The 27073-nt window shown below is 46.6% G+C and overlaps 1 protein-coding gene across 1 annotated transcript in view; it reads left to right on the top strand.

Moving 5' to 3' along the window:
• Nucleotides 1–27073, top strand: part of NCAPH2 (non-SMC condensin II complex subunit H2) — a 205580-nt gene that overhangs the window by 77318 nt on the left and 101189 nt on the right. The window contains exons 7-9 of the mRNA XM_069765477.1: nucleotides 8490–8569; nucleotides 8812–8966; nucleotides 9229–9315. Of these exons, the coding sequence (XP_069621578.1) occupies nucleotides 8490–8569; nucleotides 8812–8966; nucleotides 9229–9315 (322 nt within the window). The remainder of the gene's footprint in view (nucleotides 1–8489; nucleotides 8570–8811; nucleotides 8967–9228; nucleotides 9316–27073) is intronic.

Below are 27073 nucleotides of genomic sequence, written 5' to 3' on the forward strand. Positions count from 1 at the left end.
CTGGATGACCTCATGGGGTGGGCAGAGCTATGGAATGCACTCCTCTTTCTTGAGGATTGAAAAACCATCATCCCACATATCTTGGCGTATGAACATCGTAGAAAGACTGCACCCATGTCGTTATGCTCAGCGTGCCCTAGGAATTTGTTTAATTATAGACATTGGGTAGCTGGGTGACCCAGTTACGTAGTAATTTTTCTCGCTTTCTGCTACCCGCTGGGCTCCCGAAACCCACCAATTAGGAGCCCTCTGGTTGCACATACCAGATATATAACTTTCAGATCTATGTAATTATTTGGGGTGGAATTATTCCATCTTGAATAACTGATTCACAAAGAGCACATGGTGTCAGACAGAAGACTGGCTTTCCCAGCTCAAAGCCATAAAAATTCCTCACTGAAAGTTGCTGGCACGCTGGTCTCACATTACAGCTATATAGCAGGCGGGATGGAGAGTGGCTTAGAATTCCAGCCTGTGCTGGCAGGCAGAGGAAACTGCAGCTGAGAACTCTGTATGTGTAATTGAAGTAATAATACATTCTTCCTATTTCCTGACAGTGACATTAAGCCGACTTAGTAATGGAGAGGTGTCAATAAGACACCTATCCATTACTAATCCAGCTGAAAGTTCATTCTATCTATTCATTCTATCGCCTCGATCACTAGCGTGTTGGAGAATACTCGCTTGACAACGAGATGAAGGCACACAGTTACGTTTTCTTTCTTAACCAATCCATGTGGTTTATTTCATGCTTGGCATAAACCACTGTAGGCCATGTTACACCTCACAGACCTTCTGCATAGTCCATAGCACTTCACATTAAGTATACAGCTTTGAAACGCAGTCACTAAACACGCGGGGGACCTCTTTGTTCAGTTATCGTGGGCAACCGCACGTCGAACGGTTCATTAATGTCCATAGAACACACACTAGGCACCAACACACGACTTTAGGTTGCAGTCTCTAAACAAGCTGAACCTCACTCCGTCCAGTTACCATGGGAGAACGCACAGTTCCCCATACTCTGGGTTACCTTCCAGGAGCTCCTGCTCCACACGCTGACTCCTGTCAGTCCTCTCTCCTGGGGAAGCTGCCGAACTGAGATCACCATCCCTGTGACTAGTGCACTCCCGACAGTCCAGATCCTCAGATGGATGATAGCTTCCTCAATGCAGTGCCATCACAGACTCTGCACATACGTCCTCTGTGTGCTGTTCAGGCTGTCCGTCCCCTCTTGGAACTGTCCCAACACACAGGCCACCAGATCCCAGGCCTCACCATGTGCTCTTCATGATGTTTTCCCCCAACTGGGACCGTCCAACACACAGGCCTTCCAGGACCTTACACACAGACCTATCGGGTCCATACATTTTCTCATGTGACCACACTATGGTCACATTATATAGTTGTAACCACTCCCATAGGTGGGAGGTGTGTGTGGTTGCTCAGACCCGCCCAGCTCTCCAACTGACCCTGCAAGCCTCCCTTTACAAACTATACAAATACTTATGGGACTACATGTCCCAGAACAACCTTACTTCAGACTTGCAGCGCAGACTCCCTTTGCGACACATACCGGCCATTTATAATCATGCTGGACACTGTTTCACAAACCCGGTAACGCCTCCATGCATATCCTGAGGAGCACGTGCAGCGCCCCCTAGCTGTAACAGGGGTCACTGCATCACATATCCCCCCCTTCTCTTCCCTCTTCAAACCTGTCGGGTGGTACCCAACATTCCCCCGGAACTCGACCCACTTCTGGGTAACTACTCCCTTTTTGGATACCGCCCCCTTTTGGGACCCCACCCCTTTTGGGTCACTGTTCCCCTTTGGGACTCCAACCCTTTTGGGTCATCGACCCCCTTCCCTGGGGTACACCCCGTGGACTTCCCCACAGTACTTAGCAAAGTAAATCGTGGCACAGCTGTGTTGATGCACAAGATAGGTTCCCCAAACCAGTGTATAAGCAATGTAATAAATAGGCACTCAACTGGTATGTATTTGATGCTTTGAAAGTGAAATTTTATTGCAGTCCAAAATATAAACATTTCGGTCTCAACACGACCTTTTTCAGTAAACAGACTGCTCATATGTTGTAGTAAGATGGTTGTACTGTATCCCAATAGGGGGAGCAACACATATGTGGGCTCACAATGTAGAGGAAAAAGGGGAGAAAACTCCCAGATAAGAATATTGTGTTCAAAATGAATAACAGGTGTAGATATCCCGTTTTGTCATTGAGGAGACTCTATAATAAGTAGCTTGTTGTGGATAGCTGTGTAAAGAGTATGTCTTTTGATGTATCCGGCAGCTGTAACTTAATGATGAGGCTGGAAGTAGTATAGGAGCCCACCAGGTGTTGAGTTGCACGTCTAACGCGGTGTCTGCCGCTGGTTAGATGGCTCTAACAAAACGGGATATCTACACCTGTTATTCATTTTGAACACAATATTCTTATCTGGGAGTTTTCTCCCCTTTTCCCTCTACATTGTTAGCCCACATATGTGTTGCTCCCCCTATTGGGATACAGTACAACCATCTTACTACAACATATGAGCAGTCGGTTTACTGAAGGTCGTGTTGAGACCGAAACGTTTATATTTTGGACTGCAATAAAAGTTCACTTTCAAAGCATCAAATACATACCAGTTGAGTGCCAATTTATTACATTGCTTCCCCACAGTACTGTCAGGCCCCAGTTCGCACAGTACACAGAAAGTCTCTTTGTGCCGGCACTGGCCCTTTAAGAGTCTGCACGATCTAGACCAATGTCCTCTCACGAGACCTCACCAGCTCCTGCTGTCACTGCCACAGCTGCACAGCCACAAACTGCTGGCACCTCTGGCTGACGATCACAAGCCGCTGCTGCCACTGCAGCTCCTGCTGAACCTCTTGCTGCAACTGCAGCTCCTCTTCGCAAGGCTCTGCAATACTCTGCGTGGCTCCACACTGCAGACTTCGTGGACATGCCAATCTATAGCAAATCTTTCGTAACCTCGCCGAGTTACAGCCAGACGCTTGTAATATCCATGGACCCGACGATCCACCGCAAGCTGTCTTTGAGGGAATAAAAAAATCTTCATGACCCCGCCGAGCCACCGCAATCACCTCCACACGTGCTTCCTGGACAGTTGTCCACAGTCTAGCCTCATATGTGATGCCTCGATCACTAGCGGGTTGGGGAATACTCGCTTGACAACGAGATGAAGGCACACAGTCACGTTTTCTTACTTAAAGGGCCTCTGTCACCCCCCTCCAGCCGTTATAAACTAAAAGAGCCACCTTGTGCAGCAGTAATGCTGCATTCTAACAAGGTGGCTCTTTTAGTTTTGTGTTCATGTATTACTAAAATAAAGCGCTTTGAAACTTTTCAAGAATACCTATCTTTGTCCACGGAGGCGGGTCTGAAGCCTCCTCTGTGAAGCGCCCAACTGCCGTCACTCATCTCTTCTGGGGCGATGGTCGCCGCCCCCTGCGCGCTGTTCTTCTTAAATCCGGCGCCTGCGCTGTGCGTGCCTGCCTGGGGCAGGCGCATTGAGAATGGGCAGTTACAGCTCGGATGCCGGGTTCCTGACTGCGCCTGTGCGGGCAGTGCGGCCACCCTGTTACTGAATCCCCGCCCCGCACTGTGGTATGCATTATGCACAGTGCGGGGCTGGGATTCCTGGGCAGATTCCTGCACAGACCGACGCTGGAAGGCGGGGAACCTGGGGGAGCGTCTGACAAGCGCAGTGGAGGCGTTGAACAGGATATCACCTCTGTGAGTTTGAGCCTGTTGTGCTTCCCTGCGAGAAGAATAGTGTTGGTCCTGGTCCCTGGGGTGAGGAACCGCTGGCTAGGCCCAGCGGCGATACTTCCGGTGATCATCTCAACCCCTTCTTTATCAGCCGGCGTGCCCCAAAAATTTAGTCCCCGGCTTTTTGCTGGACTAGGCCGCAATTAACATGGCTCTGCCGGAGCTCCTCCCACGTTCCTGGCACTTCTCGTCCTGAACGAGAGGCGCCGCTTATAGTGTCGGGGGCCATATTTTTTAGGCATCTGCGGTGGGATCACGCTATTTGAGCCTCTCAACGCCATAGTGCCGCCGAACTCCCTTCTGCGGTAGCCAGACACCGACTCATTCCCTGCGGACGCAGACACAGGACCCTGGGTAAGCTGCTTCAGCCTCTGCAAGAAAGCTTAACCCCTTCTCTGCACCTATAGCGCACACTCTGCTCTAAAGACACAGTATGTCTCTGAGACCAAAAGGGACCTACTGTTTTTTACCTCATGTGCCACTTGCAATGCTACTTTGCCACGTGCCCACAGTACTCCTTTATGCACGAATTGACCCGACCTGAGCGCAGCCGCTGATGTCGCCACTGACTCTGCCGAGCCTAGCCCTCCTGAGTGGGCCTCTTCCTTGTCACGATCTATGGCTTCCCTGGCCAAGGCAATAGACTCTCCGGGGTCCCTGCATAAGTCAGAACACCCCTCTGCTGACCGCGGTGGACTCTGGCGCCGGTACGGAACCGTCCACCTACAGGGTGCGTACTCGGTTACGGAGGGCTCAGGGTTCCAGAAAAATTACCCATGTCGCGTCCCCTGATCACGCTTGTGCCTCAGCATCTGCAAGTTCCATGTCTCGCTCCCCTTCTCCAAAGGGTCACAGCACACATGACTGAGTCTCATGCGTCTTAAATCCAGACTCCCCTACCCGTCAAGAGACGCTTGATTCTCTCATCGAGGCGGTCAGCAAGACCCTGATGGTGGAAGAGGAATCCATTTCCGTGGTGTTTTTTAAGAAGACCAAACGCGTCCAAAAAATATTTGCCAATCATCCTGAGTTTAAGGACATTGTCCAGAAACACAGGGACCACCCAGATAAACTGTTCACGGATCAAAAACCTATTGAGTCGAAGTATCCTTTCGCTCCAGATCTAATGAAGGATTTGCTGCACTCTTCTTCAGTAGATCCTGCTGTATCGCGCCTCGCATCCAAAACACTCCTATCTTTGTCCGATGGTTCTTCAGTCAAAAACCCTACTGACAGTCAAATTGACTACCTGGCTCGCTCAGTCTTTGAGGCTTCAGGAGCAGCTCTCTTCACATCCTTCGCCGCGACTTGTGTGGCAAAGGCAATGGTCGCTTGGGCAGAGATGCTAATCACAACCATCCACGCTAGCAATCTTCTCCCAGAGGTGGCAAAACTCACTGGCCAAATAGCTCAACCAGGGGACTTCGTAGTTAACGCCTCTATAGATGCGGCCAATTGCGCCGCACAGACAGCGGCAAACGCAGTCTCGATCAGAAGGGCCCTTTGGCTCCGGGATTGAGGAGCAGACTCTGCTTCCAAAAAATCATTGACCTCTCTGCCTTACCAAGCTGGTCGTTTTATTTGGAGAAAAACTAGAACAAATTATTTCTCATGCTACTGGAGGAAAGAGTAAATTTCTTCCTCAGCAAAGACCTGCCTGGCCCTTTCGGAATCAACAACAGCCTCGGTTCCGGCCTTTTCACAACAACTCCAGTTGGTCCTCTACCACTTCTCTTTGGGTTCAGGACGAACTCTGCATGGAGACAGGTTCCCAGGTCTCATACAGACCTAACCGTATCTGGAAACCCAGACCGAGGTCATCCATCTCTAAGGGACCCAGATCCCTTAGACCTTCTACATAATGACTCGTCGCTACATCCGGCGGACACCGACAAAGTAGGCGGTCGCTTACTTTTGTTCCGTCAAGCCAGGCTCTCGGTCGTTCACGACGAGTGTCAGAGAGCTGGTGTCCTCCGGATACAAAATAGTTTTCCCCTCCCCCGACGTGTTTTTTTTCCAGTCTTCTCCTCCCAAAACAAGGAGATCAGCCTTTCTTCAGGCCATACAGGCGCTCCGAAGAGACGGAATTATTGTCCCGTCCCCCAGGACCAAAGGTTCAGGGGGTTTTACTCGAACCTATTTGTGGTCCCGAAGAAGGACAGTTCTCTACGACCCATACTAGACCTAAAGCTGTTAAACAACTTTGTCAAGTTCCGACGCTTCAGAATGGACTCTCTATGTTCTGTTGGCGCGTCCATGGCAAGAGGAGAGTTCCTAGCACCATAGACATCAAGGAGGCTTACCTCCACATCCCAATCTTTCCCTTTCATCAACAATTCCTATGCTTCGCATTCCGCGACGAACATTTCCAGTTTGTGGCCTTGCCGTTCTGCCTCGCCACTGCCCCTAGGCAAGGTCATGTCAGCTGTCATGACCATTCTTCACACTTGGGGTGTGGTGGTACTTCCGTATCTGGACGACCTACTGATCAAAGGCCCGTCTTATCCAGCCTGCGAGGAGTCCGTCGGTATCACAGTGGATACTCTTTCTCGCCTGGGCTGGAAAATAAACTTTGAGAAGTCCTCTCCGGTAGCGGCTCAGCAAATTTCCTTCTTGGGCATGATCCTGGACTCTTCCCACGGGTTGGTCATTCTCCCTCCAGAAAAGATCTCTGCCTTAAAACAGGGAGCACGCACTCTTTCGTGCCCAGTTCCTCACTCCATTCGTTTCAGCATGCGCATCCTCGGGAAAATGTTAGCAGTGATGGAAGCGGTTCCGTTCGCACAGCTCCATCTCCGTCCTTTGCAACATGCGCTGCTATTGGCCTGGGACAGGAGCCCATTCTCACTCGACATCTATTCCGTCTGCCTCCGCCGGTCAGGCAAACCCTCAGGTGGTGGATGCTGAAGTCCTCCCTGAACCAAGGGAAGTCTTTTCTCCCAGTAAGCTGGTTAGTGGTGACCACCTCTTGGGCTGGCGGGCAGTTTTCAGCCACCACACGGCACAGGGTTGTTGGTCCACTCGAGAGTCGCGTCTCCCAATCAGCATCTTGGAAATACGAGCGATCAGACTTACTTTACTCAGTTTTCACCATCTCCTCGCAGGTCACCCCATCATGATCCAAACCGACAATGCCACGGCGGTGGCGTATATCAACCGTCAAGGGGGAACCCGCAGCAGGACGGCCATGCACGAAGTGAGTCATATCCTCCGTTGGGCCAAGAGCAACCACTCGCCCATCTCTGCAATCCACATCTCCCACATTTCTTATCGCCGCACCTGTAGTGACCCAAGCTTTAAAACTGTACCATAACCCATACTGTGAATGACATTTAAAAAAACAAACCAAAAATGATCAAAAGGTGTATAGAAAAAGCAATATAGTATCACAAAAAAGGTCATCTTATTGTGCAAAGAATGTGGCCCTAAAAATTCATATATTTTTTTTCTATCTGTGGCCCATATACCAAGCCAAGTTTGAGACCTCCGGGTTAAGCCGATGGATTTGTCATTGGCTAGCACTGCGGTTGCCTCCTGTAGTTTCTCCAACTGAAGCAGGCCATAAAGACCTAGACATCACACAGTCTGATGCTGACGAAAGCAGAATTTTGTTCAGGGAAACCACAATCTGATGCTGCTATCTTTAAGAGTGATTTAGAAGAAGGATTATACTGCAGGGTACTTTAATATACCGTATATACTCTTGTATAAGCTGAGTTTTTTAGCATTTTTTTTTTGTGTGCTGAAAACGCCCCCCTCGGCTTATACACGAGTCATTGTCCCAGAAGCTGGAGGGGGAGCAGCGGGTCACAGAGGTGGCAGGTGCCGGCGGCTGTAACTCTGCCATCTGCTAAAGAGAAATGAATATTCACTGCACTGGCAATGAATATTCATTCCTCTTATAGCGTGCACAGGTGCAGCCGCCGGTTTCCAACAGCTGTAAAAGAACAAAAAACAAACTCCTACTTACCTTCCCTGCGCACCCTCGCAGCATTTTGTTCCAGCGGTGCCTTCCAGCAGTTCTTGCAGGCGAGTGATCACGTGTCCCTGGTGAGTGGAGCGAGGTGAAAATGCATTACCTTAATGAGCGGGGACACATGATCGCTCAGCCGCAGGAGCTGCTGGAAGCCAGAACAAGGTGCTGTGAGGGCACTCAGGGAAGGTAGGAGGAGGTTTTTTTTTTTTTTTTAAGCTTTCTTCATGGGGGCATGCATTCAGGGATATGGATGAGGAGCCATGCATACAAGGATGGGAATGAGGAAGAGCCATACATACAAGGATGGGAATGAGGAACCATATATATCAGGACACGGATGAGGATCCATGCATATAAGGAGGAATGAGGAACCATGCATGCAAGGTTGGGGATAAGGAGCCATGCAATCAGGACAGGGATGAGGACCCATGCATACAAGGATAAGTTTGAGGGGACAATGCATACCCGGCTTATACTCGAGTCAATACGTTTTCCCAGTTTTTCGTCGCAAACTTAGGTGCCTCGGCTTATACTCGGGTCGACTTGTACACGAGAGTATATACAGGATTTGTTTTCTTGTGAATATGGAGGTACGCTTTAAGCAATCTTTTCTATGCTTTCTCTCGTCTCCAACCAGCTACATTTTGGTGTTGTTTTTTTTCACCATGCTCTAAAAGTTTTTTGCTCTCATTTATATACTTTACTTTATTAAAGCTGGTGAACATTGTTCCCCTTACACCAATGGCCCTTGTCCCTCCTGAGGAAATGGAAAAGAAAAACAACCCTCTATGCAGGTGAGTGATTCACTTATTACTTGTGATCAAGTGTTGAGTGCCTCTCTTTAAAGGGTGTTTTTTGTTGTTGTTTCCTATTTGGCCTGTCCAGGTAAAACTCATTAAAAAAAAATACACCTTTATAAAAACTGCAGCACAAAGCAATTGTAGTTCTGAGGAGAAAACATAAAATGGCCTCAGTGGCTAGCCAGTAAATTAGTACACTTTTCTTTTTCTAATTTGAATGAAATTGTATATTTCAGCCGCAAAGGAGAAATCTTGGCCAGCAGGAAGGATTTCCGTATGAACACCTGCACCCCTCATGCATGTGGCGCCTTTATGTTAGAACTAGCTATAATGTCCCCTACACAGTTTGCTCAAAATATCCAGCAAGTGGAGGATCCCAGCTTTCAGCCAGGTACAAAAGCTCCCATATTATATCTGACGTGTTCCCAAAGCTCTGTTTTGTAAATACCGTGGAGTTTATAAATTGTGTGAAATGTGATTCTAGAATTTACATGTTTTATCTCTATATGTACTGCTGCACTGATTTCTTTGTTTTGCTGAGTGAGCTTTGCAATCCAGTCTTTTACATCCAAGGTATGTAGGGCAATGAAATGCAGCATTCTACATTTTATATACACGTGTAGATTTATTAAGACTGAGCATTTGTCTTTTAGGTGTACAGAACATAGAAATTGATAACAATGAAAACATGGAAGCTGAGTGTAATGCACCTGTACCTGTGCTAAACTTCTCTGACAATGGTGAGTCATTTCAACTTATGGCACCCCAACATTTAAGGCTATGTTCACACATTGCATTTTTGCTGCTTTTTTAATGCACATTTTAAGCTGCATTTTAAAGTACAAGCAAAAGTTATGAGATTTCAGAAATCTCATGCACACAGTATTTTTTTTTTTTTTTGAGTTGGAAAACTCCATTTCAATTCTTTCAGCATTTTTTTACCTATAAAAAGCAATGGGTAAGGCTATATTGACATGTTGCGTTTTCTTATGCAAATTTTGAGCTACCTTTCACAGTACCTGCAAAGTCTGAGATTTCAAAAATCTCATGAACACACCTTGGTTTCTTTTTCCTGAATTTTTTGTCAAAGAGCTGTGTTTGCAAAATGCATCATGTCACTTTTGCATTTTTGCAGCATTTTTCACCCCTAGAAAGCAATAAGTGCAAAAACACAGGTATCAGGTTTTCCTGCGTTTTTTGTGCCAAAACCTGATGAAGTTGATGAAGAATAATTTTTATGCACTTAACTTTATCAGCATGCGCAAGATACAAATGAACCCTGACAAAAACGCCGCAAAAACTCAGCAAGCGCTCATCAAAACCTCTTTTTTTTTTTTTTAACGTTGCTTCTTTACTACCAAGAAAGCAGGTTTTGCCTGTGAGAAAAAAATGCAATGTGTAAACATAGCCTAAGTGTAAAAATGCAGGTATCAGGTTTTGCTGCATTTAGTGAGGGAAAAAAAAGTGTGTACAAGAATGTGAAATGCCTTCATTTTTGAGTTCTCCCCCCCCCCAAGTGTAAACCATAATGTCTCGTTCTCCTCACCAACGATTGGCAGTTTAGGATTAATACAATTTAATTAAATTAGTGATATGTAAACATTGGCTGACAAAGGTGTGACATTGAACAATACCTGACCAACTCAAGGGCTGACCAAAGTGTGAACTTAAACAGTGATCTACAAACTCAATGTTCTGCCAATGTCTTGTGTAAACTATTTCTGACCAATTCAACTCCCTCCAATGTTACAGTTGTAATTGTTTTTTTTTGTTTGTTTGTTTTTTTGTTCGGAATAGTCAATTTTTTTTCAGACACACATTTTTTTTCCTCTAAATAATTTGATCAAATTTGCCAATGCTGGAATGCTGTAAATAAGCCCCGATGTATCCTAACAGATGAGAAAAAGAGGTTAGATTATACTCACCCAGGGGCGGTCCCGGTCCGATGGGTGTCGTGGTCCGGTCTGGCGCCTCCTATCTTCATCAGATGACGTCCTCCTCTTGTCTTCACGCTGCGGAGCAGGTGTACTTTGTCTGCCCTGTTAAGGGCAGAGAAAAGTACTGCAGTGCGCAGGCGCCGGGAAAGGTCAGAGAAGCACGGCACCTGCGCACTGCAGTACTTTGCTTTGCCTTTAACAGGGCAGACAAAGTACGCCTGCGCCAAAGCCGCAGCGTGAAGACAAGAAGAGGACGTCATCCTATGAAGATAGGAGGCCCCGGACCGCGAAGCCCATCGGATCGGACCGCCCACCCAGGTGAGTATAATCTAACCTCTTTTTCTCATCTTTAAGGATACATCGGGGGCTTATCTACAGCATTCCAGCATGCTGTAGATAAGCCCCTGATGCTGGTGGGTTTAGCTCACCTTCGATTTTGGGGGTGACAGGTTCCCTTTAAATGTATCAGTTGTCTAGTTCTGTTTGCAGCATCATTCACTCTTCAGGACTTCTGAGGGGTGCAAGAACTATCTCCCATGAAAAATATGAGCAGCAAAATAGATGAGACTAATGGAAACTGTAATATTACTTTTCTACCCCAAACAAATTGATTTTTTCACACTTGATGTGTAGTCCGTTATGCACACAGACATCACATGACCCCAAAATATGTACTTCTGAATGTAACTTAACATCGTGAAAAGAATCTCAGGATTGTTAAAACAGGGATTTTTGTGTACTCACCGTAAAATCCTTTTCTCCGAGCCACTCATTGGTGGACACAGGACCGTGAGTGTATGCTGTTGCCACTAGGAGGCTGACCCTAAGTTAATACAAAGAAAGTTAGCTCTTCCTCTGCAGTATACACCCTCCTGCTGGCTCCTAGAGAACCAGTTCAGTGCAAAAGCAGTAGGAGAACATTAACAACATGAGTACAACATGTCAAACTAACAAAAAAACACCAGCCATTAGGTTAACAGGGTGGGTGCTGTATCCACCAATGAGTGGCTCGGAAAAAGGCATTTTACGGTGAGTACACAAAAATCCCTGTTTCTCCTTTCGCCTCATTGGGGGATACAGGACCGTGGGACGTCCCAAAACAGTCCCTGGGTGGGAAAACAACAGAAAACATCAGGCTTCACATAATTGCCTGGATGTGCGCCACCGCAACCTGCTGAATTCTTCCGCCCAGCCCTGCATCAGCTGAAGCTTGAGTATGAACATTATACTGCTTCAAGAAAGTACGTAGGCTGGGCCAAGTTGCGGCTTTACAGACCTGCTCTGCCGACGCCTGATGCTGAATGGCCCAGGAATCACCCACTGACGAGTGGAGTGCGCTCTGCTCCCCAGCCCAGAAGACTGGCATCGGTAGTCACCACTAGCCATTGAACTGGGAGAAAGGACTTTCCCTGGTTGAGGGAAGAACTCAATGTCCACCATCTGAGACTCTGCCTGACCCGCAGGGATAGGCGGCCCCTGCAGTCAAGGGAGAACTGGTTCCTGTCCCAAGCCGCTAGAAGAGAATGCTGTAGGGGACGGAGATGCATCTGCAAAAGGAACTGCATCCTTTGCTGCCACCATTTTGCCCAGTACCCCTCCTCGCAAAGCGGATGGAATGAGGGGATGACTGCGCGGGCTCCTTGCTGAAGGGCTAGGACTTTGTCTTGAGGGAGAATCACCAACCCTCGAGAGGTGTCCAGGGTCATGCCTAAAAAGGATATTTGCTGAGCTGGAACAGGGAAGACTTGGCTAAGTTCATCAGCCAGCCCAGATGAGAGAGTATCCCAAGTGATACGAACGGACTCTTCGCAGTCGTGTAAAGACGGACCCTTGACAAGGAGGTCGTCCAGATAGGGAAGTATGACCACGCCCCGAGAGTGCAGGATGGACATGACAGCCGCTATGTCCATCCGTATGAAGAAGACCCTGGGAGCGATAGCATGGGCAAAGGGCAGGGCCGTGAACGGAAAATGCTGTTCTTGAATGGTTAAACGCAGCAACTTTTGGTGGTGGGGGGGTGGGGGTGGGGGGATTCAGGATGTGCAGGTAAGCACCTCGAATATCCATGTATGCTAGAAACTCCCCTTTTTCCATTGAGGTGATGACCGAATGCAGAGACTCCATGCGGAATTGAAGGACCTTGACAAACTTGTTTAGAAATTTGAGGTCTAGTATGGGTTTCCCCCTTCCGTCCTTTTTTGGGAAAACAAATAGGTTGGAGTAGAATCCCTCGATCCTTTCGTTTTCCAGAACCAGGACAATGACGCCATTGTGGCGCAAAGAGTCTATTGCTCGGGAAAGAGCCTTTGCCCTTGATGCTGGAAGTCGGGAGTGAAAGAAACAAACCGGGGGACGTGAACAAAAATCGATTTTTGTATCCGGAAGACACCAGGTCTCTGACCCATTCGCCGTGAACAACTGAGAGCCAGACCTGGTGAAACAGAAGTAGACGACCGCCTACCCTGCTGGTGTCAACCGGATAACCCCATGAGTCATTGGGCGAAAAATCTGTGGGACCTAGATCCCTTAGATCCAGACTGTTTGGGTCAGCCCTTCCATCGCTGATTAGACCTAAAGGATTCCTGGGATCCTCTGTTAGTGCAAGGAGAGTGTCCTGATCCTCAAGAGGTAGTGGTAGTGGACCAACCCTGACTGGCGTGAATGGATCGGAAACTGATTTGTTGTTTCCGCCGATAAGGACGCCTAAGCCTCTGCTTGGAAGAAATTTGCTCTTTCCTCTCGTAGCATCCGAGATAAGCTGATTGAGCTTCTCTCCAAACACCCACCCACTGTGGTAAGGAAGAGATGTCAGAGACTTTTTTTTAACGCAGAATCCGCCCTCCTTTCTCTGAGCCATAAAGATCTTCTGATTGTGATGGCATTTGCCACAGATAGATCTGTACATTTGGCCACATCAAAAGAAGTGTGTACCAGGTAATAACCAGCCTGAGAAATTTGTCTCTCCTCGGGAGGAAGATTACTTCTCTGACTGGAATTAGTCAAGGTCTCCACCCAGGAAACCATTGCTTGAGCTACTCACGCTGCAGCGAAGGAAAGATATAGAGCAGTACCTGAGGGCTCAAAGACAGATCAAGCCAAATTTTCTACCTGGCGGTCTGTGGGATTTTTAATAGATGATCCATCCAGCAGGCATAGAAGGGTTTTGGATGCCAGGCGAGAGACTGGTCGGTCTACTACAGGGGACTCCAATCTTTTCTCAGATCAGCTGAGAAAGGGTGCTTCGCCTCAAGCAGTGTTTGTCCTGTAAAGCGCTTATCCGGTCGCTCCCTTTGCCGATTTAACTATATCCCGAAACTCCGTGCGAATGCCGAATGTTCTATGTGTATGCTTAGCTTTTTTGAAGCACACAGCGTGATCCGGCACAGAGCCGGATTCTTCATCAACCTTCAGAGTTTGGTTGACTGCCTCAATCAGAGAATAAACCGTCCTCTGAAAGTCTGGCGAATTCGGATCTAAGGAGATGTCCAATTCATACTCAAAATCGAGTTCGCTACCAACGTCTGGAGAGGGAGAACGAGCAACGGAGCTCACGGACGCCATGGTACATGATTGTGCAGGAGATGTACTACGTATCTGTTTCCTGGACGCTTATACGTTTCTAGATTGTGTGCGGCCCCTGCTAGCTGACTATTCCCGTGTAGGGGAGGGTCCCTCTGTCAGACGTACGAACGCCACAAACCCCAGAAGGAACACTGAAGGATTCAAACACTTTGGCCAGAGAAGTCATAGATTGGGACAGAGACGAGACCCACTCAGGGGGACTAAGGACACTGGGCTCATTGTCAGCGGGGGGCTCATGAGCGCATTTGGGGTCACAGGCTTTGCAGACCGGCGAACTCTGAGCTTTTGGAAATGCAGACTGGCAGGAGTTACATAAATTGAATAAGCCTGTAAGAGTCTTATGGGACTCTTTAGGTGCCTGAGGCTGGGACATGATGTACTCCTATGTACCCCCTTAATCAGGGTTCTCACAGAGGATAGTATACTGAAAGGGAGAGAGCGCAAATAGCAGCGCTCCTACCCAGGTCCTGTGTCCCAGCCACGAGAATCACACTCCGCGTCTCTAACTGGGAAAGCAGGAGGCTTCCTTAGAATCCAGAGGCCCTGCCAGCTTGCAACAGGGTGTAGGAAGATGGCTGATGAGATTTCATGGGCAACTCTGACAGAGCTGCCGGATCGCATCATAGCGGGGGCGGAGCTTCGACCTGTACAAGGCCAAAGCAGGGGACTAAATTTTTACCCTGGCCCGAAAAACAGAACCCCCCCCCCCCCCCCCCCCAAGGGAAAGTCTGCTGCCTGTGCCCAGAATGCTCAGAGCCCCCCCCCTCCCCCCCCTTCTCAGCGCTTACCCTGAGAGGCTGGAGATGTCCTTCGGATGATGCTGCAGGTACCTTCACTGTGGTGCAGGCACCTAGGTTGTGCAGCTGCTGTCGCTGGTGATTTTTTTTTTTTTTTTTTGGACAGTGCAGAGATAAAGTTAAAAACCCGCAATCCACTCTCCCTTTCATAGAGAGATGGAGAGGAACCGTCCACCTCCTTGCTTCATCCGCTAAACAGTGGTGGAGCAGTGAGGGCTGCACAGATGCCAAAATGGAGGGTGCCTCTGTGCATTCAAGGGTTCAATCCTGGTGGACAGGGCTGGTTGTCCGGCATTAGGCCTGGCTGCAGAAGAGGATACATGGAGGCGACACTCCATTTGCTCGTCTGTTGATGGTGCTGGGAGATCGGTGCCCTTTAAGGGACCTGTCTCCCCTAAAAATCAGCCCAGTCATGGCATCCCACGTCGCAGGAGAAGATACGTGGAGGCGACACTCCACGTGCTCGCCTGTTGTTGGTCCTGTGTCCCCCAATGAGGCGAAGGAGAGAGATCGTCATGCAGTCGCTATTTAAGCAAGATTTCGGTATTTTTTTAGTGCTTACTGTAAAGTACACACTAAATTTGATCTACTCGTGTAGATCTAGATCTACTCGTTGTAGTAGCTGTTAGATGTACCTGTAACTAGATTAATGCTGCCCATAGCTTGAGCAGCAGGAATCGGAGCCTGACTGGCTTTGTAGTGAGATAAAGTTGGAAAACATAGTTTGAGAAGCCAGCTGGAACTATAGGGAGAGCGGACTAGTCCAATGCTGTGTTTTTTTTCGACCTTCTCCACACATGGGAGAAAGCTGTCGAGGGGAAGCCGTCCGGTGGCCGCACTGGGCTAGTCCAATCTTTCCCTATAGCCACTTTCTGGCCTCTCAAGCTATGTTTTTTCTGAAATGCTGGAGTGATTGAGTAAAATATACACGACTGTAATTGTGCGCCATGCTCTCATTCATGCTGCCCGTAGTTTGGGCAGAATTAATCTAGTCACAGGTTCCCTTTAATCTAGTTGATTGCTAAATTTGTTAGACCCATCTTATCTTGGCTTTACTCTGTAGAAATGATTTGCAACTTCTGTCCAGAATTTAAAATATGTTATTAAAATTTTCTTTCAATCTTTTGCAATATGTCTTGTGTATAGGTAAGAAATATACAATTCACCAATTGAAATGTGTTGGCCAGCTTTCCCACTTTTTTCACTCACTCCCTCCTAGACCGTTTTATAATAAGGACAATAATTTTTCAAAGCTGGATATTAGGGCACAGGACCTTTTAAGGCACACTTTATCTCCTCCTTGCTGATCGAGCCTCCTGATCTACCGAATACTTACCGCATTTTTAAACCTAATAGTATGGCGATTTGGGTCTTTCTTTGTCAAAGGATCAGTGAAGGAGTATCTTCACCTTTTTAACATATAAATCAATCATTTTTGCATTCATGAGGCTGGCTATAAATTGCTATCTTTGTGGTACTAGGGTGCCAGCTCGCAAACACTCCCATCTTCCCAGAAGCCAGTCCCATATGTTGATGTAGGGAGGAGGAGGGTGATCTGTTACATATTTTTGGTCCTGCAGGCTTCTTTCCCCCTTCTTTTTCTAAAAATAAAAAATACAACTACTGATACGCAAAATCACAGATCTCATTTCTCACCTAAATACGGCTCTCATCGTTATCAATCGCTGTGATCTCACAGGCGCAGGGTTGTCCTCTGTCTCCCCCCCTCCCCCCCCCCCCCACTGTTTGCATGGCCATTGAACCACTAGCTGTGATTATTAGGAAGCACCCTGTAGTAGAGGGATTATAGAGGAGAAAATTGCGCTTTATGCTGACGATGCTCTTCTATTTTTGGCTGTAGCCTCCAAAACATTACATATAGCTATGGAGAGAATTGATAATTTTGGGAAATATTTGGGTTTGGTGATTAATTGGACCAAGTCAGTATTGCTTCCAATGGATAACTGGAACCTCATTATATTGATTCGGGCTTACAAGTGATCGCTGAATTTAAATATTTAGGTATTAATGTAACATCTAAAATTACTGACTATTAGAAACTTAACCTCATCCCAATACTGTCGAGATTCAAATGCAAATTGGACACGTGGTGTAAACTACCACTGTCAGTTGTGGGTCGCACCAACTTCGTCAAGGTGATCTGGATGCCACAACTGCCATGTGTTGCATAATGCTCCAATTTGGCTGCCCCAGAGATACTTCCTTAAAGTTAACAGCATTTTCAGGGATTTATGAAGACCAGCTCCAAGAATTAAACTGGAAACTCTGCAAAGAGATAAAACAATGGGTGGCCTTGCAAACCCAAACATGTGGGTTTATTACGTGGCAGCTCAGCTCCAACACATTCATGGGTGGGACGACCCTGGAGGGGGAGTTCAACATTTACTACTCCAATCATATTTTAAATCATTTAGACTCTATGAAGCATTGGAGGCTCACAAATTTGATACCCTCTTGTAGAACCCCAACTACGCCGTTAATACACAAACTTTGGGGTACGGTGAATAAACTACAGAGTATACAAGAAATGTCACGATTTACATCACTGTGAGAAATGCCATGGCTCCCTAATTTATATAATTTGGAAGGGTTTAAAAACTGGAGTAAAAAAGGAGTAGAAAGATTTACTTATGTTTTTAGTGGGAAATTCACTCAAGGAGTTCTCACAAATACAAAATGAAGTTGGACTACCCAACACAGAATTTTATAAGTATCTTCAGTTACGACATGCATATCGTGCAGAGTCTCGTCCTAAGTAACGGAGTGCCTCACAATGATGTAATACAGAGAATAGCCAGCTAACATAACTCTGGGGGACTAAGCTCATCACTTTATAGGTATCTGTTGGATCTTGTATTAACAAAACAACCCATATGGTCAAAAGAAAAATGGGAGGGTATGATAGGCCCCATTGAAGAGGGGCTGTGGTCTGAAATACTGGAAAGAGTTCACCAGTAGTCAGAGTGAATCCCATAGATTCTCCCACTTACAGGTATTACACCAGTCATCTAGAACTCCCCAATTTCTCCACGATATAGGGCTTCGACCAGACTCATTATGTGCTAGATGTAAAACATCCCAGGCTATCGCGCTTCATATGATGTGGACATGCTCCGCTTTGGAAACATTCTGGAGGGATGTAATAGCGATCATTAATAGAACATACTCATTCGATACAGATCCCTTACCATTTGTATGTATAGCTCTGGCAAAAATTAAGAGACCACCACATCAAATCCCTGTCATGTGCAGCCCAATCTCCAGACCTGAACCCCATTTAAAACCTCTGGAATGTAATCAAGAGGATGATGGATAGTCACAAACCATCTAACAAAAATGTATGAAAGCTGTGAATAAAATCATCATTATTCCACAAAATATTGATTTCTGAACTCTTCCTGAGTTTAAACATTAGTATAGTATGAACTTGTTTTCTTTGCATGATTATTTTTTTTAAAATTCGTTTATTAACAACAAATTTGTATCCATCATTAAACATAATATATAGTACATATAATTTTTTGCATTGTTAAACATGCAATAAAATGCATATTTTATTTATAACAAGTGTTATCTTGTAACTATAAATTGTGTGTGTTAGGTCATCTTTCTTTGCATTATTTGAGGTCTGAAAGCACTGTTTTTTTTTATTTTATTTTGACAATTTTTTCTTCTTCAGAAAAATACAAAATTTATTGCTTGGAAATTCGGAAACATGTCAGAAGTTTATAGAATAAAAGAACGTTTTACTAAAAATATACCTATAAAGAGAAAAATCAGAGAAACTGAACATTTTGCAGTGGTCTCTTAATTTTTGCCAGAGCTGTATAATGGGATATATAGAAGTTCTAAGTACTGATGAACATGGCAAAACAGTGGTAGCACGCATGTTATACATTGCCAGGAAACTGATAACCAATGTTGGGCTATCAGAGCAGGCACCCACAGTAACAGACAAAGCATATATTTGAAAAGGAAGGCCATCCCCTCCAAATGTGAAAAAATATGGGCTCTATTGATTGATGGCTCCGGCCTAGCATCCAGAGAACTGCAAATATTTTAACTAGGTCTGTTTTGACTTATGTATAGAATAGATGGAGTCCCGATGCTATCGCATCGGGTGGGCAGTAATGTGGCGCTGTTGTTGCCTAATGGCATCTTGTGATTCCCTGCTGTAATGTCAGTATTGTCTTTTGCTTCCTTCCCTGCCCTGGAGATGTGGTATGCTCCGTACACGGTCAGACACAGACGACTTTCATTCGTGGTAAAACCCCTTTAATGTGACCGGCTTCTTCTGCCTGTAGACACATCGCGCATCTGCCGCCGGGATCAGCCGAATGATTCACTGTACCTGCCTGTAATTTGCGCAGGCGCAGTAAATCAGACCGCCGCCATCTTTGTGCAGACATATGGCGGTGGTCAAATTAAAACTGCGCATGCGCTCCTCCTGTACAAAGATGGCGGCAGTCAGTGAATCATTCATTGATCATGGCGGCGGCATGTTCGCAATGGTGTTCTGCTGGTGGTACCGCGCAAGAGGCTTCATGTGTGTGGCATATAGAGTGTGTGTGTGTGTGGTGTGACAGTGTTCCGCTAGTGGTACCAGCAGCAGTTTCCATATTGAGACACCCACCACTTGGGTGTCCCAATACGGCGGTCGGTGTACTTCCTCCGCTTGTAATTCTGGGATACGGTGACATCTGGGCAGAACAGGAAATAAAAACATTACAAGGCAATTATATAGATTCAATTTAACCCCTTAGTGACAGCCAATTTGGTACTTAATGACCAAGCCAATTTTTACAATTCTGACCACTGTCACTTTGTGATGTAATAACTCTGGAATGCTTCAACAGATCCCACTGATTCTGAGATTGTTTTTTTTATTTTCATGACATATTGTACTTCATGTTAGTGGTAAAATGTCTTCGATCTGATGATGGCGTCTATGTACCAGAGCCCATCAGGCTATGTCAGCTTCTAGCCTCCCATGGAGGCTATTGAAGCATGACAAAAGTAAAAAATGTTTAAAAATGAAATAAATAAAAAAAATATAAAAGCTTAATTCCCCTCCCTTCGCCCCATTCAAAATAAAACAATAAAAATAAAATCAAATATACACGTTTGGTATCGCCGCGTTCATAATCGCCCGATCGATCAATAAAAAAGGATTAACCTGATCGCTAAACGGCGTAGCGAGAAAAAATTTTGAAACGCCCGAATTACATTTTTTTGGTCGCCTCGACATTGCATTAAAATGCAATAATGGGCGATCAAAAGAACGTATCTGCACCAAAATGGTATCATTAAAAACGTCAGCTCGGAGCCCTCACCCGACCCCAGATCACAAAAAATGGAAGACGCTACAGCAAGGGTCCCCAACTCCAGGCCTCGAGGGCCGCCAACAGTGCAGGTTTTCAGGATTTCTTTAGTATTGCATTGGTGGTAATGTGATGATTCCAACCCCTGTGCAATACTAAGGAAATCCTGAAAACCTGCACTGTTGGCGGCCCTCGAGGCCTGGAGTTGGGGACCACTGCGCTACAGGTATCAGAAAATGGTGCAATTTTTTTTAATTTATTTTTTTTTAACAAAGTTTGTAATTTTTTTCACCACTTATATAAAAAATAGCCTACACATGTTTGGTGTCTATGAACTCGTAATGACCTGGAGAATCATAATGGCAGGTCAGTTTTAGCATTTAGTGATCCTAGCAAAAAAGCCAAACAAAAAACATGCATGGGATTGCACTTTTTTTTTGCAATTTCACCGCACTTGGAATTTTTTCCCCTATTTTCTTGTACACGACATGGTAAAACCAATGATGTCGTTCAAAAGTACAACTCGTCCCACAAAAAATAAGCCCTCACATGGCCATATTGACGGAAAAAATTAAACAAGGTATGACTCTGGGAAGGAGGCGAGCGAAAAACAAACACGGAAAATCCCAAGGTCATGAAGGGGTTAAATCAGTTATATTTCACAAAATAGTTAAATAACATTTAACTATTGGTAACATAGTAACATAGTTAGTAAGGCCGAAAAAAGACATTTGTCCATCCAGTTCAGCCTATATTCCATCATAATAAATACCCAGATCTACGTCCTTCTACAGAACCTAATAATTGTATGATACAATATTGTTCTGCTCCAGGAAGACATCCAGGCCTCTCATAGTAAAGTCATTTTATTGGAAATAAAATTTTTTTTTTTTTGGTTAGGACATTATAAGGGTTAAAAGTTGACCAGCGATTTCTAATTTTTACAACAAAATTTACAAAACCATTTGTCTCCTTCGCTCCTCATTTGGGGACACAGGACCTTGAGTGTTAGGCTGCTGCCTCCAGGAGGCTGACAGTAAGTAAACACAAAAAGATTAGCTTCTCCTCTACAGTATACACCCACACACTGGCTCCAGCCGAACCAGCCAGTAGGAGGCACATGTGTTCTGTTTCTCAGATCACATCTATGGCATTTTTATTTTAATTTTTCTCTTTAGTCTTACTTTTTCGAGGATTACAGGGGCGACAGATCCCTTAGGCTAGGTTCACACTTGTGTTGTGCAGTCCGTTCAACACATCCGTTAAACGGACTGCACTAACGCAAGTGCCGACTTCGGCACTGCGCTAGCGCAGATGGAGCATCTGCTAGCTCCATCTGCGCCAGCAGTGACGGACCCGGAAACGCTGCAGCCCGCGTCTCTGGTCCGTCACTCAATGACGGCATATAGCTAGCTCACGCCCATTGTGGGCGTGCGCTAGCGATACGTCCGCCATTGAAAGTAATGGCGTTAACGGACTGCGCTACACCGCGTTATGCCCTCTCCCCCCCCTCTCTGCATCCAGGACCATCCCGTGTTTTGTGCCGGACCGACAGCCCTGACCCATTCTTGGGTAGTTAACCCCTTGGATGTCCAGAGGCAATTATGGTGTCCGTGCGGCCCTCTTCCCGGATGGCTCTCTACACATGCGGACAAGCCCGTTCATCTTCAGAGGGGCAGAGCGCGTCGGGAGGACCGCTATCAACTAGGCACAAAGGACCTGGGTAAGACTGTGGCAGATACACTCATTGGCTCTCCTTTGCAGTAGTCATTGGAAACTTACAGCCATGGCCCTCCCTATTGGAGCACATCAGCAGGATCAGGGGCATACTGGGGTACATCATGTCACTCCCCAACACTTCCAAGAAGGCTAACAAAATACATAGTGTTTTTCACCTCATGTACCACCTGTCAGACTTTGCTGCCATGGGGACAGAGTACACCACTCTGCAAAGCCAGCTTTCCCTGGCATATGACTGTCTATGTGCAGCGCATATAATCTTTTTCTGGTTTGCTTTTATTACCTATCATCTTGTTTCCATGATCTGTTTCATTTCTCTTACTATGTTATTCTGGCATATCTTTGAGTGGTCACTCCAACCTCTCCCTCTCTTTATTACGTTTGCTTAACTCTCAGCATCTGTTCTCGCAATACCCACCCACCTCCTCATTCACACCTGATTGCCCTTAGCTGGAGATATATTGAGACCCATGAGTTTGATCCAGACTGTAGTCTGATCCATGTATCTTTCAAATTACGTCTCTCAAAGTACAGATTTCGAAGTACGATACTTTGAATTAGACTTACGGTAAATTGGACTGAAAGGTAATGGGATAGACAACCACCACAATGTTTCTTTCCACTTTCACCCCATACTAATTTCCTTCTTACAATCTCCTGCAATCTCTCCACTTAGTAAAGAACTAGTTATTTCTCCCTCCATCCTCCCCAGCCATCTCGCCTTCTCCTCAGAACTGTTCCTCCAAATACAGTCTTTTTTCTCCAGACACACACTTCCTGCTCCCACATTCTAATGCTCTGTCTACTACTCCTCATTGCTGGTGGCGTATCCCCAAATTCTGGCTCTCCTCAACACATTCCCACACTCATTTCTAACCCCCTGCCACGATCCTTTACACGTTTCCGCAATGATAACCTCATACCTATTCGTCCAGCCCCCGGTCCCACTACCTTGAACACTATGGAACGCACGCTCTGTTTGAAACAAACTGTCATATATCCATGACCACTTTATCACCAACAAACTCTCCTTCCTTGGCATCACTGAAACCTGGCTCACCACCTCTGACTCAGCCTCTCTTATGGCGGATTCCATCTCTCTCACACCCCTCGCCCCAGCAACAATCGTGGTGGAGGAGTTGGCTTGCTGCTGTCCGATACCTGCTCCTTTACCCCAAATCCACTACCAACCTCCGCTACTCTTCCCTTGTTTGAGGTGCACTCCATCTGCATTTACTCCCCCTCCAACCTCCAGCTGGCTGTCATCTACCGCCCCCCCAGAACTAGCCATCTCCACGACCACTTCACCACCTGCTACTCCATTTCCTTTCTGCTGACATCCCCACTATCATCATGTGTGACTTCAACATCCCCATTGACACTTCCACATCAGCTGCCTGTAAACTTTTATCACTGACTGCCTCTTTTGGCCTCATTCAGTGGTCCTCCGCGGCCACTCACAAAGATGCCCACACACTGAACCTTATCTTCACCCGCCTCTGTTCCCTTACTAATCTCACTAACTCACCACTGCCCCTGTCTAACCACAACCTACTGGCATTGCATGATCTACCCTCTCCTCTCCTAGTGCGCAACCTCCACTCCACAAACTCACCCACCCTCACAGAAATCTCAAACACCTCACTGAATCCCTTCTCCCTCTTACAGCCATGGCTGCCTTACATGACACAGATACTGTTGCCACTTTATGCAATGCCACAATAACAGCAGCACTCGATTTGGCCACCGCTCTCACACACAGCAATACTCATACAATCAACAGGCAACCCTGGCTGACCAGCCAAACCAAAGAACTGAGACGGGCTTCCAGGGTTGCTGAGCGGAGATGGAAGAAATTCCGTTCTGCCGAGCAATTTATCGCATACAAGCAGTCCCTCGGCAGCTTCAAGTCCACGCTCACTACCGCAAAGCAAACTTTCTTCTCATCTTTCATATCCTCCCTGTCTCACAACCCTAAAAAGCTTTTCAACACTTTCAATTCTCTACTCCGTCCCCCAGCACCTCCTCCCTCTTCTCTCATTTCTGCTGAAGACTTTGCCTCTTTCTTTAAGCAGAAGATCGATAACATCAGAGAAAGCTTTGGCTTGTAGCCCCCAATGCCCCTCCTCTTAACTGCTCGCCCTGTTCGTCCAGAACCAACTTCTCCACCATGACAGAAGATCAGCTCTCCTCCCTTCTGTCAAGATCACATTTTACCGCTTCATCAGCTCCCGTCCCACTTCATCCCCTAACCTCGCCAGAGTCTTCATCCCAACCCTAACACATCTCTTCAACATTTCACTTGCAAATGGTGTCTTCCCAACATCCTTCAAACACGCCTCAATCACGCCCATCCTCAACAAGCCCTCCCTCGACACATCCTATGTGTCTAGCTATCGCCCGATATCACTTCTCCTTATGCCTCAAAACTACTGGAACAGCATGTACATCTTGAACTGTCCTCCCACCTCTCCTCCTGCTCTCTTTGACCGGTTACAATCTGGCTTCTGACCGGATCACTCAACTGAAACTGCCCTAACTAAAGTCACCAATGACCTACTAACCGCCAAGAGCCAGCGACACTACTGTCCTCCTTCTCCTGGACTTGTCTTCTGCCTTCGACATTGTGGACCATTCCCTCTTGTTACAGATTCTGTCACCTCTTGGCCTCACAGATTTGGCCTTATCCTGGATTTCGTCATATCTAACAGACTGGACATTGTCTCCCTCTCCCACACCACCTCCTCACCCCCTGTCTATTGGTGTTCCCCAATGCTCAATTTTAGGACCCCATCTCTTCTCCATCTACACCTTCGGCCTGGAACAACTAATAGAATCCCACGGTCTGCAGTATTATCTCTACGCCAATGACACACAGATATACCTATCTGTACTTGACATCACCTCCTTACTGACAAAAATCCCACAATGTCTGCTATTTCATCTTAATTTTTTACTTGCTTTCTAAAACTGAACATGGACAAAACAGAATTCATCATCTTTTTTTTTTTTTTAATTTAAATAGATTTTTTTATTAAGAATAAACATTACATTTTATCCATCTTCGAGTTTGTTAGAATTCATCATCTTTCCCCCATCTCACTCTACCCCTCCACCAGACCTATCCATCAATGTCAATGGCTGCTCACTTTCCACAGTCCCGCATGCTCGTTGTCTCGGGGTGATCCTTGACTCTGCCCTCCTTCAAGCTACATATCCAAGCCCTTGCCTCCTCCTGCTGACTCCAACTCAAAAACATTTCCCGGATCCGTACATTCCTTGACCAAGAAACTGCAAAAATGCTTGTGCACGCCCTCATCATCTCCCACCTTGACTATTGCAACCTCTACTCTCTGGCCTCACCTCTAGCACTCTTGCACCACTCCAGTCTATCCTGAACTCTGCTGCCCAACAAATCTACCTGTCTCCCCATTATTCCCCAGCTTCTACGCTCTGCCAAGCTCTTCACTGGCCTCCTATTGTCCAGAGACTCCAGTTCAAAACTCTAACTATGACATACAAAGCCATCCACAACCTGTCTCCTCCATACATCTGTGACATGGTCTCCCGGTACTTACCTACACGCAACCATCGATCCTCTTAAGATCTGCTTCTCTACTCCCCTCTCATCTCTTCTACCCACAAACGCATACAAGACTTCTTTTGTGCTTCCCCCATACGTTGGAACTCTCTACCCCAACACATCAGACTTTCACCTACTACGGAAACTTTCAAAAAGAACCTGAAGACCCACCTCTTCCGACAAGCCTACAACCTGCAGTGATCCTCAGTCTACTGAACCGCCACACGACAAGCTCTACCCTCTCCTAGTGTATCTTCACTCACTCCCTGTAGACTGTGAGCACTCGTGGGCAGGGTCCTCTCTCCTTGCTATACTTGTGTGTGCTTTGTATTGCTCATGTTTTATTGTACTTGTCTATGTATGCCCCTTTAATCACATGTTAAGCGCCATGGAATAAACTGCGCTATAAAAATGAATAATAACCCCGAATGCGTTCAGGAGCCCTCCGCTGCTACCGAGCCCCAGTGTACCTAGTCCTCCTGAGTGGGCTTCGTCACTGTCACATTCCATGGCATCACTGGTGAAAGCAAGAGAGTCCCTCCAAGATCCCTCCACTGGTTGGGGCATTCGTCTGCCTGTCTCGGAAGGTTCCTCTACCTCACGAGAGCTGTCGGCCAGCGGGGGCTGTTCGCAGTCAAAAACTCCACAGGCATCTAGGAAACGGGCCCATAGCACATCTTCTCGCGCCTCGGCATCCATGGGCGCCGTTTCCCGCTCACCCGGGGTTGGCAGTGACCAGGGCTTTGAGTCCGATTCCGACATGCCCCTTGATCTGGACTTACCGGATTATCAGGCGACGGTGGACAGTCTCATTGAGGCCGTCAACCAGACCTCAAAGGTTGACGAGGACTCTAATTTGGTCCTAGAGCATGTGGTGTCCTTCAAGAGGACTAAACGTCCTCATAGGGTTTTCTCCACCCATCCCGAGTTGCAGGACATAGTTCAACGACATAGGGAGTTACTGGACAAACGCTTTGCTGGTCAGAAGCCTATTGAGGCTAGATATCGTTTTTCCATGAATCTGCGGGAGGAATGGGCCGAATTACCTCCTGTTGATCCACCAGTCTCCTGCCTGGCCACCAAGACCCTACTGTACTTACCAGACGGGTTCTCAATTCATGATCCCACAGACCGTCAGAGAACCTTGCCCGCTCGGTTTTCGAAGCTTCAGGCTCGGCACTGTCTCCTTTTGCCGTGGATTGGGTAACTAAAGCTATGGTCTCTTGGGCCGATACCCTGTCCACAACCATTTAGGATAGTGACCTTCCCCCAGAGGCAGCAGATCTAGCCAATCAGATCTCCCTGGCCGGGTAGTACTTGTCACACGCTTCTCTGGACTCTAACTGTGTTGCACTTGCAGCCTCAAATGCCATCATCATCAGACGTATGAAAATAGAGAGAAAAAAGTGGGCTCCACTTAATCCAATGAAATAAATCAAATTAGCCAGGTGCTACTCAATGCGCGACCAAAACGTAAAAACATGAGAAGAGCGAGCGCAAAGTATAGTGCACACAAG

The sequence above is a fragment of the Ranitomeya imitator genome, chromosome 4 (assembly GCF_032444005.1).
Source record: "Ranitomeya imitator isolate aRanImi1 chromosome 4, aRanImi1.pri, whole genome shotgun sequence".
Classification (NCBI taxonomy): domain Eukaryota; kingdom Metazoa; phylum Chordata; class Amphibia; order Anura; family Dendrobatidae; genus Ranitomeya; species Ranitomeya imitator.